The 11140-nt window shown below is 36.8% G+C and overlaps 1 protein-coding gene across 2 annotated transcripts; it reads right to left on the bottom strand.

The window, feature by feature from the left end:
* Positions 1-6926: 6926 nt before the first annotated feature.
* Positions 6927-10685, bottom strand: LOC149573309 (UDP-glucuronate:xylan alpha-glucuronosyltransferase 2-like). 2 transcript variants are annotated; one of them, XM_089814520.1, is made up of 4 exons: positions 10390-10685; positions 9183-9841; positions 8053-8506; positions 6927-7659 (listed from the first exon to the last, which is right to left on the bottom strand). In XM_089814520.1, exons 1-4 carry the CDS (start codon positions 10548-10550, stop codon positions 7197-7199), a joined length of 1737 nt encoding a protein of 578 aa, XP_089670646.1. In that variant the 5' UTR covers positions 10551-10685; the 3' UTR covers positions 6927-7196. The 2 variants fall into 2 exon arrangements, with proteins under 2 accessions (XP_089670646.1, XP_089670647.1); XM_089814521.1 differs by having other exon boundaries at positions 10395-10566.
* Between the last annotated feature and the right edge of the window lie 455 nt (positions 10686-11140).

Raw genomic sequence — 11140 nt, 5'->3', positions numbered from 1 at the left:
GAATATTTTTTAAAAATTACCTTAGGTGCTCTTGCTCCTAGCCTTGTACTTCTAGTAGAATGAGTACTATGTGGTGTTTTCGTACCACTTGTTGCACCTTGCATTGGATATTCTTTGAACATATCAATCTAAAGTGCTCTATAAAATGGAAAAAAAAATTACTTTTACAACATTTAGGTGATTAAATAATATCATGTCAAAACTCATGAGGTTCATTAGATGGGGTTTGGGTAATGCTAGGAGCAAGAGATGTGGATGGGAATTGGATGGATTTGATGAATGGGAGGGTTTCAATGATGGTATGGATAGAAGATGATCTATAAGAAGGTTGTTAGTGTCATACCAATTAAGAAACAATACTTTTAAACCAATGTATTATTGTACTTTTAAGAATATTTAATTTTTTTTTACCTCAGGCGGTCCTGCTCCTAGTCTCACACCTCTAGCAGAATGAGTACTCTATGGTGTTCTTGAACTGCTTGTTGCACCCTACATTTCATATTGTTCACATATCAATCTAGAGTGATCTATAAAATAATTATTTTTTTACTTTTACAATATCTAGGTGATTAAATAATATTGTGTCAAAACTCAAACAAACAAACCTATGTATCTTATCCACCAAAGACCATCGCCATCAAATCATCTACGAATGTGAAATGTCCACCTTTGTATGAATAATAAGTATGTCCATAATGTACACATGGGTGAGATGAAACTTCATCCTCAGACTCCTCCATATCTATCCCATTACACATGTGTTGGCAGCTAAAACAAAAATGTAGATTGGGCCTCGAAGACTATAATGATGGACATGATGATGATGCAGGTGGAACAAGTGAGGATGACACTAGTGGTGTAGGTGACACAAGTGGAGATGACACTGGTGGTGTAGGTGATGTTGATGGAGCTACCATAGGCTGTGATGACCGAGGTGCCATAGGTAATTATGATGGAGCTGTCACATGTTGTGATGACCCTAGTGCCATAGGTGATGATGATGGAGTTGCCGCACATTGTGATGAACCTAAAAGTGCATCTAATGATGGTTGGGGTGCCATAGGTGAAGTAAAACTACCTAACTATGAATCACACTCAATGATAACATCTGTTAATGATGCAGCCGATTAAGAGTCTATAAATCAATAGAATCCTTCACAATTGATGGGAGCACAACATGAGGCATAGTTTTTTGTGTTGTATGTCAACTCTTATTTTGTGGTACCACCTTACGAGCCCCACGTCTATCCTACACAGAGCTTCTCCCTCTACCCTGGAACTAATGGATGTCAAAGTAATTTGGCTTCTAACCAAGGATGAACTCATAATATAGTTTTGTCAAAAAATATAGAGGCACCTCATAAGTATTACATGGTGGTAGGTAAAATACCATATACCACTTATCCCAAAAACATGATCTCATCTTAGCATGAGTGTAGCAATGAAAAGGAAAAGTTTTGGCTATGTGCAATAGGGAGTTGTCGGATATAGGATCGGTAAAAAGAGAACATATAGTACCTTTCTATATGTCTTTATCTTTCAATTGTTGATATTATTACCCATCGACATAAAATGCATGACACTTATCCCTCCATGTAACCCATTTTGTAACCTCCCTAGACACCTCATTTACATTTTGGGTCATTTGTTCAAGTGTATTTGCTAGGGTTGAGTGGTGAGAAAGTGTAGATGACCGCAACCTATTGACCATTTGGGTAATGTTAGCAGTATTTTTTGAGAAGTGGTTTATAAGGTCCTCTTTTATAGTAGTTAAATGATGTAATTGTATGAGCAAAGGTTTTATAGGAGGCGGTGGTTGTTGAACGAGAACATTGAGTGGAGGGTTTTGTGGTTGTGTCACTATGGGTGGAGGGTTTTGTGGTTGTGTCACAATGGCTGGAGTGTTTTGGGGTTGTGCCATGATAGGTGGAGGGTTTGATTGTGTAAGAGATGGTCTTTCTTCTCTCCCTCATTCTCTTGGATTCCTTGATGCATCTATATTAAAAAAATTAAAAAATAATTATGAAACTTATAAATCACAAAACCAAATTACAAAATTTGATTAAAAAAATACATCAACGACGAATAGAATGAAGAATTACCTTGTTTGTGGGGCATCATGGATGGAGATGCAATCAAAAATCATTTTTTATGGTAAAATCGATCAGGTTTTACTATTCTCATGCGCAATTCATGCTACTATTTTCGTTTGAGGGTATAAAAATGGCATCAAATGCGAACAACAGTCACAATATATACTTTACAAAATACAATCAGGTCTCTCTCTCTCTCTCTCTCTCTCTCTCTCTCTCTCTCTCTCTCTCTCTCTCTCTCTCTCTCTCTCTCTCTCTCTCTCTCTCTTTCTCACACACACACACACACACTTATCATTTCTCTTATTGGTTTGAACCATAATTTAAAGTAAACAAGGGATTTGATTTTGATCACATCATGGTGTAAATCCAAGGATAATAATTCATAATAAATACCCACATTGGTCATAGTATCTCAGCTAAAGGTGTCATAGAAGCATTTTAAGAATTGGCATACTATCGATGTATATATGCACAAACAACTATTTTTAGAACTTACATACTAATGACATACAAGTTCTCAAAAAAATAAGACATGCAATTACATAAATAGGCACATGCCATATCGAGAGGTGACAATATTTAAGATCTTCAAGAATGCAAAAAATTATTGATAAGTGTACTCCATTGAAGGAGGACACAATTTCTTTAAAACAAAAAAAAAAATCACTTATAGACTAATGCATTCCAATATAAAGGTCAAGTAGTTTTTTAAGACTTTGGTTTTATACATATACAGGCATAATGGTGTAATTTGTCAAGAGGAAACACAAATTTTGATCGAGAAACTGAGAGCTTAAAAATAGAAGTTTTATACATAGACAAGTAAAGGTAAAAGCAATAGAAATATCATGTTTTTTGTTCATGAATAGATGATTATTCTGCACTCTTCTATTATTTCAAATATGTCTACAGATGGTTTGACTAACATTTTCCATTGAAGACCTTCATTCTTTTAGAGACCTCCATTAAAAAGTAGGATCATAATGATTTATGTAGAGAGAGATTTCAAACTAGTAGACCCTTGCTTGGTCCATAAAAAGGAAAAAAAATGAAAAAAAATGGGTCTCCACAACATCTTTATCCCATGTATATGGTGAAAGCTTACAAACAAGTGAAAACATAGGAGGGGATTTTCTCATGCGCAAAGAATGGGACGAGCTAAAAAAATGAAAAAGAGTGGCACTTGAAGAGAAGGTTGTAAGTAGAGACACTTCTAGATATAGAGAAGATATTATGATGAAATGCACTAACCAGTATTCATTCAATTGGCAATGTCGAAGTGCTAATGCGAAGAGAGGAGTAGGACCTTCAAAACAAAGAAGGGCGATAGAGACTATTAAAGAGACTTGTGGTACAGAAGACATGTGAAGTCCTTTATACTAGCTTAGACACAAAGAAAAGGGGTACATTCAATTGCTTGGAGTTGTACTAGAACAAAGCTTGCTTCAGGGTTTATTGATTAGGCATCTCATGTTTGTTAAATTGAGACATTTGGTCATAGTAAGGGAAAGGATATATAATTAATAGGGCACATTGATAGTGTTGACCTGTTATGTTGGAGCCCAAAACATTATGAGTTGGTTTCTAATGCCTTTGGAGATAAGACTATCTGTCTTTGGGATGCTCATAGTTGAAAATATTCTCGACTTGAGTTGAACTTAACAAAGAGAATTTAAATATTACTTTTAAGCCCTATGGAACATATTGATGTTGGAAACTAGGATGATGAATTAACCATAATCAATGTACATAGATTCAAGTTAGTTTACAAACACAACTATGAGGTAAATCCCATGATTGCCTTTTGAGGCATAAGTAAAAGGGATTTTAATCATTTGAACTGAGAAGGATAACTATCTAACTAAATGACATACACGTGTCATTTCACAAAATGTAATGGTTGTAGGATATGCATGGCATGTCTATGTTGAAAAATATTTAAACATTACAGAGCAAGTATAATTAGTTTTGAATGAGTTGAACTCCATGCTCCTTATTGATACTCTCCAAGCCATGCCAATATAGGATTTCTAAAAAAAATACACATAATAAGTTGATAGTATGCATAGAAGAGGTGTTGCTTTATAAAGCATTTGCAAATACTCCAGTCAACAGGTATGGGAACACTTCAAGATTCAAAGTGAGACATGGACAACTGATAGAGCATATGCCATTCCACTATTTAATTCAAAACCTAAAATGATGAAAGAAAGAAAACAAGAAAAGAGGAAAAAGCAATATCAAAAGCATTCAACATTTATCCCTTAAACATTCACAAAAAGACTCAAAAGATCTTGCTTACTATCAATGAGGAATAAAGAAGCCCTTTTCCAAATGTAGGTCTAAACTGCATCAAATCTCCCCAAACAATATCTACTCACCAAAACAAACCCTAAACCTTTCAAGCCCTGAAAATTGTTTTTGAATCCTTTAGAATGAAACTCTTCTGCATACATTGCAATAATATTATCATTAAATTGTTAAATCAATAAATTGTTGTTCAAAACTATTGTTAATTTTTAAATAAATAAACCCAAAACCACTAGTCTTGTACAACATAAACCCTTTATCCTAGTTCTTTTACACTACCAGCCACCCCAATCACAAACAACCCTACAAAATATAAGAAAATATAAGTTTCTCATAACAAAAAGCATAGAAAATTCTTAAACATATTTTTAAAATACGTTAATAAGTAGCTGTCACGGTCTAGACAACATGGAAAGTCACAACCATCACATTAGTATTCAAGAGCAAAGAAAAATGCACGAGCTAATCACCTAATAGCAATAAAAACATAAGAGCAAAGAAAAATACAGGAGCAAATCACCTAATAACAAGGAAAACGACCGACAAAATGGTGATGCAAACCAAATAGTAACAAATAAGGGTTTTCTTAGCTCCATAGATATGACTTGAATGAAAACAATTGTCCTTCACATGCCAAACAACTATAATGCGGGCAAGAGGACCCAGCACCACATCAAATTTGCCTTAGAAAAAGGTGGAATTAGAATTGGTTTTGCAATTCTACCTTTTCTTTAGGGAAGACTACCATGCCCATTTTGGGCTAAAATTAGAAGTTATGAATCTTAATTCTAGTTTTTATTTTTAACAAAGAAACAATAGATTTAGGAATTCCTGCATATATGTTTGCCAATTCCATCTCAATTAATGCTACCAAAAGGGCCCTTAAAGAAGTGTTATAGAAGAAAACCAATCTGTCAAGAGAGATTTTAAGTGTGTGGAAAAAGAAAAATGAGGAGGATTATTCTCAATGTTGATATGTAGTGGTAAGAGGCATTGCACTGAAGGGGTGGTAGTTTTAATACTTTAAATGTTCATCGCACATCAACAAATGAGAAGGTGACACAAATATCATTGTAGCACACACACATCTTGTTTTGACCAAGTTGCATGGCCAAATATCTTGCTAGAAAAGGACACAAAATATGTAGGGATGTGGAGGCTTATGTGAAATTTATTTTTTGGTTAAGGAAGAAGCATGACATAATGGTAAATTATTCAAGGCACAATTTTACAACATTAAGTTTGTTATAAATAAGCCAATTAAAAGCGGGTTGTCATCTTTGCATCTCCATAATATTATTATTTTTGGATATCATTAGACACAAAAAAAATGTTCCCTTGCTATACATTAGTTTTGAAAATTTGAGACAACCCTCCACCATTCAACAACTAACTTGATATTTGCAACTATGGCTTTTGACTACAAGAGATTATTCCCCATATTTAAAGAGTTTTGACGTTGACAATTTCTTCATCCCACAATATTGCAACCCTAATTTTTATTTAGCAATTTTAAAGTTTGAAAAAAAAAGTTTTGAAATCAAAGTTGACATGAAAGGATAAGTCTTGATTTCATGGTCAAAGAATCAATGTTTGAATTCATATCAAAAAGATTAATATAGATCACCTCCTCTTAAAAGACAAGTGATATAGTCAATGGGCCCTTAGTCTACTAGTGAAGTTGAATGGCTCACAAAGAGCCCACTAGGGATCAAGTCTTGCTGAGTGCAAGGCTCGAAGACACCCTGGGCAAATTTGACAGCATGAATGCTCCTTAGTCCTTGGCTCTTAGCCGAAGAGGTTTCAAGCATGTGTGGACCATATTGAGTACCTAAAACTTGTTTCTAGATTACCACCATCCAAAAAGAAAAGACAAAGTGATCCATCCAAAATCTATGGAATATACTATTTCAGCTCCTTAGTTCATGGAAAATAAATGGCACAAAGACTAGATGATTTGCTTCATAATAGTCCAAAAGAAACACGGAGACCGAAAAGCTTGAGTGAAACACGAACCTTCAGCAAAGCTTACTCCTAGACATTCTAAGGCTGGGGTCCCATGGGCACCTGCTTGCTTAAAAATAGAGCGGGGGTCGCTGAGCTTTTTTAGGAACAGTTAAAGGGGAGCGGTCTCATGGCATTACATATAAATCTGCTTTAAAAAATTAGCTCATAAATTGAAGGAAATATTAAAAATATAAATCGTTGTTTTTAGAATTTTTGGTAGGATGATTTCAATTTGGAGGGAAAATGAAGGGTAGGTTCTTGCCAAGTGGCAGAATTCTTCCCTAAACACCCCCTTTTGCATCCGCTCAACTAAAAAGTAAGGGCTCCTAGTTAATAGGAAAAGATTCCAAATTAAGCTTTAGCCCCCAAAATATTATCATGGGACCTCCAGTTCTTTAAATATAGAGCCCGAGCCTCCATGGGACCCCAGGGTAATTGCATGCATGTTCAATGGTATAATAATTAAAGCAGTTCAAAGGCACTGTTTTCGCAAGAAAAATCAGGCAGTCTCGATTCGTTGTGAAGAATACGTAGCATTTATAATGTGAGACGATTTCAAATTTTCTGTAAATATAAACTTTAAATAAGGTACGCAATCTATCTCCTGTAAATTCAAGCAAGTTTGAATGTGATTGGCCAATGTCTACGCTAAAATGGCTCCCCAAATCTCACCCTAGAATCTAGATGCTTCATTTCCTCATCAAAATACAGCACAAGAATGCCGAATGGCTCACAAGAAACTTCTGATACAATGCAAAAATTTCTTATAAATCCGTGTAATGATCACATGTACAGTCTGGGATCTGTGATATTGAGCTTCCAATGCTGGTCCGAGAACCCTGCGATTCGAGCTTGTGACCTATCCCACTCTAAACTCTCCTTCTGAAGTGCGGGAAGGAGGCAAAACTTGTGCAGATTGGGCGGCATATTGTCATGAACTCTCCACCATCTGGCATGAGCGACATTGCTCGCATAAGACCTCTGGTTCTCCACATTCCAGTTGCAGTCGTAATCCCTGTAACACAACCAAGGTTTTATGCCCAAGAAATGCAGCACATACAGCTCCGGTGGATCTGCACCAAAGAGACTGGTTTTCATCTCATATTCTTCAGTATCGTTGGACCAGAAGTGTTTCAGGTAGTTCATTCGCCTTGGCAGCCTGTGCCACCATGTGAACACCTCATTCAAGTAACCCTGGTCTCCGCCATTGTAGGATATGATCTCTTTTCTGTGATCCATCAGGTATCTGCAAAGAACCGCTCAGTGAAGTCAGTAAAGAATGCTTAAAGCTCATTTACTAAGAATTCATGACAACTTTCAGATTTAACCTAACCAAACCGACTTCGAAACAACTGCAGCTTCAAAATTTTCAAAACTCTCCCAACTTTGTTTTTATATAATGTCTGCTTGAAGAATTAGTTGTTGAATTCCTCATCTGCTCTGTTCTAGAGCTGCAACTTGAGCTTCGTTTCAAGATTTTATTGAGAAAGATTCTTTTTCATTCAATTTGTTTTGGCTTTGAAAGTAAAAATAGAAAAAGCAGAAGAAACCCTGGGATGGAGCCGCCGGATATTACCATCAAACTGGAAGGAATCATAAAATGGAGAAGTTCATATTAGAATGCAACGGTAGAAATCACCTGAAAGTGCAATTGGAGGGCTCGATCACCATCATTCCCGAGTTGAAGACGAATCTGCTGTTACCGGTGGCAGAGATTTGCGGGAGATCGAATAAGAAGTCTAAATTTCGAAGAATGAGAAGATCAGAGTCAATGAAGATGATTTTGTCATACTCAGTGAGCTGCCATAGCCTAAATTTGCTGTAATTCCACTCGTTATAGGATTCATTTTCGGCCATGGGGTTTCTGATCCTGCGTATTTCTCGAACCTGCCATCCCGCTGCTCGCAGCCCCTTTCGTTTCTCTTCGCGAACCCTCTTGTCCACTAAAATGACGAGATCTTTGCTGGACCCGCTCATTCGTATGCTCTGCGCTAGAACTATGGCACCGCAAACATAAGTTTCCGAGGAATGAAGGATTGTGGCGTATGCTTCCCTGCGCTTTGCCTTCGCATTTATCTTCTGAAGCATCTTACCTGCATCAATGGCCTCACAACAGATTTTAGTTCAAATGTCTTATCAAAGTATATTTATGCTCTTTTGGTATTAATGTCAAAACCCCAGTTTAAGGCTTTAAGCTCTTCGGTTCAATCTTTTCTACTATTCCTCTCTAATGATAAGTACCCATCACTAAATGGTTAGTACCAGCCTCCTCTAATTTGGTTCCCAATTTTAATCGCATGATTCAGACAGGCTTCCTGTTTTGATATGGACAGCTGAACTGTACAACAATCGCCTCGGTGTCTGCATCCCCTTAAAAAAAATTCGTGAATTGATTCTTGCCAGTCCCCTGGTTTACTATTTAGTACCAATGAAATTGCACAACTACTTTTCTGTTTTAAAAAATGTGGCTTTTGATCAATAGAATTTTTTTATGGAGTTCTCAACACAATAAATGATAATTGAACAATAAATGATAATGTTTTTAAAAATGTGACTTTTGATCAATAGAATTTTTTTATGGAGTTCTCAACACAATAAATGATAATTGAAATATGAATGGTAACTAGTACTCTTCCTATTTGATAACTCAGAGTTCTGGTGTAAAATATCCACCTCTGTAACGATTCAAGAAACTGACGAGTTATTTTTTCTTTTTCCCCAGAACTATGGCCAAGCCCCAAAAAACCGGAGTAAAACAAATAATCTTACCTTCATATTTGATGGGCGCAGCCAATTCACAAGATCCAACGGGCAGAGAAATCTTGTGAGCCAGCCTTTTAACTTGGGATATGTAGAGCCAGACGTCATCCTGCCGCTTAACGAGGTCTTCACACCTGAACAGATCAAGCATTGGCCGACATGAAGTCAAGAACAGCATTACCACGCTCTTCCCATTTCTTGAAAGCTTAGCGGCAACTTGCGCGGCGACAAGCTGGATTTGCAGGCGCACAACATCTCTGGACCACCCTTTCTCTGGTCTCCTGCAAGGCACTCTTGTCACAACCACATCAAACTTTGTTTCATCTTCCATCTCCGGCATTGGTACATTTGGACAGGCAGGGGCTGTGTACTGCTCTTCTTCGTCTATCCACTCCGGGAACAGATCACTCCACCGCACTTCCTCCGAGTCAATTGGATCAAACTTTATCACTTTTGTTTCTCCCAGAGATTCCCATTGCTGGGCTTCTTCTTCTTGAATGTTCACAAGCGCAATCCTCATGCTCTGAGTCTTGTTATGGTTACTCTTCATAACAGATGTAATCATGGAGCTAAGCCTACGCCAATCAATAACATTAATGTCATGTGGATTCCTCTCTTCCCTCAGGCTTCTCTCCCATATGGCTTCCACTTTCTCCGAATCTCTCCATCTGCAACACCCCACAATTTTACTTATTAAGAGATTCAACTAGGAATTTTGTCCATCTGAAACTGGTAATATGAAATTATTTCTGAATTTCTGAAAACTGTTCATCTATTCTATCAATGCCAAAAGTATTTGGTTCTAAGCAATTGAATTCATCTGGGTCATGTTAAGTACAATGTTCCAGTCATAATAACTCGGGTAAGAGATTTTAGCAAATTCTGCTACAGTGTTGTCCTTGAAAAACCTTGGTTCTAAACTCAAATTTCTTAAAATATATGGAACCTTTTTCTGATAATAACGTCATCAACTCCATTGACAAGTTGTAACTTAAATTTCCTTTTCTTTTTTCCAAATTTCAATGCACGGGCATTTCTCTCATGATGATGTAAGAGGTCAATGCTAAAGGGATTCCACCCTGTCATCCTCTTTGCAAACAAATGCAAACAACTCCTCATGAAATGCTTAAACTCATTCATATCAGACAATGAAATCTTACCATAACAGGGGAACCTAAGAGGATCTTGAAAACAAGTGAACAACCATGGCACTCACCTTACCTTCCCGTGATCATCGTGTGTAGAATTCCTGAGCTCATAGTCTAGCTTCAAAGAAAAAGGAGTGAAGAACATCCAGCGAGTACATCCAGCCATGAAAAGGAGCATGATAATAAGCCTGATCCTGCACACTCTTCGTATTATTCCTGCTCTCACCATCCTCACCCTCCAATTCCCAAGACTTTGAAATTGTATATAACACACAATCTATGTTAATTGTCCCTTTTCTTATCATTCAAATCTATGTAACCTTACCACACAATTGGTAGAAAAGGAAAGACGACAAAGCCTAGGCATCATTATATATTGAATCCAATATATGAAGCAACATTAGATCAATCCAACTGTGGGTCACTGAAAGAGAAGAATGTCTTTTTCTTCAGTGCAGGTTTTAGAGTTAGTAGAAAGCTAATGTCAGCCTTGGTTGGCAGATATATAATAATATAAGAAGAAACTTATTAATGACTATATTTCGTTGTTTAGTTTGCAGGTTTAGGAAAATTATATGTGAAGCAATGGGGCTGTTGAGATGTCGCTGCATTTTGGTTGGTTTTGGTTGAGTGGTTGGACTTTGAGTGTTATGATGAATTATGATTAGTGTCACTGCGGGAACCTTCTCTCTGCTCATCACAGCTTCAATTTCCATCATGGATAACGGCCCATCTCCTGAATCTCTCACAAGTATGACTCTTTTAAGTGTATCATTTCACTGACTCCATCTTTAATGATGTTGGGATCTTTGTTTTTAT

The sequence above is a fragment of the Cupressus sempervirens genome, chromosome 2 (genome assembly GCF_028749045.1).
Source record: "Cupressus sempervirens isolate cs-2001-9-10 chromosome 2, ASM2874904v1, whole genome shotgun sequence".
Taxonomy (NCBI): Eukaryota; Viridiplantae; Streptophyta; class Pinopsida; order Cupressales; family Cupressaceae; genus Cupressus; species Cupressus sempervirens.
The sequence above is the reverse complement of the archived record's forward strand: the minus strand, read 5'-3'. Positions and strand labels throughout refer to the sequence as shown.

What these genes read in the sequence shown, in the direction of transcription:
- LOC149573309 (XM_089814520.1), bottom strand. Translation starts at nt 10,550, where the DNA reads ATGGTGAGAGCAGGAATAATACGAAGAGTGTGCAGGATCAGGCTTATT. An exon ending in TGCGCCCATCAAATATGAAG is followed by an intron (nt 8,507 to 9,182) that starts GTAAGATTATTT and finishes CCATTGATGCAG; the next exon opens with GTAAGATGCTTCAGAAGATA. An exon ending in CCCTCCAATTGCACTTTCAG is followed by an intron (nt 7,660 to 8,052) that starts GTGATTTCTACC and finishes GGTTCTTTGCAG; the next exon opens with ATACCTGATGGATCACAGAA.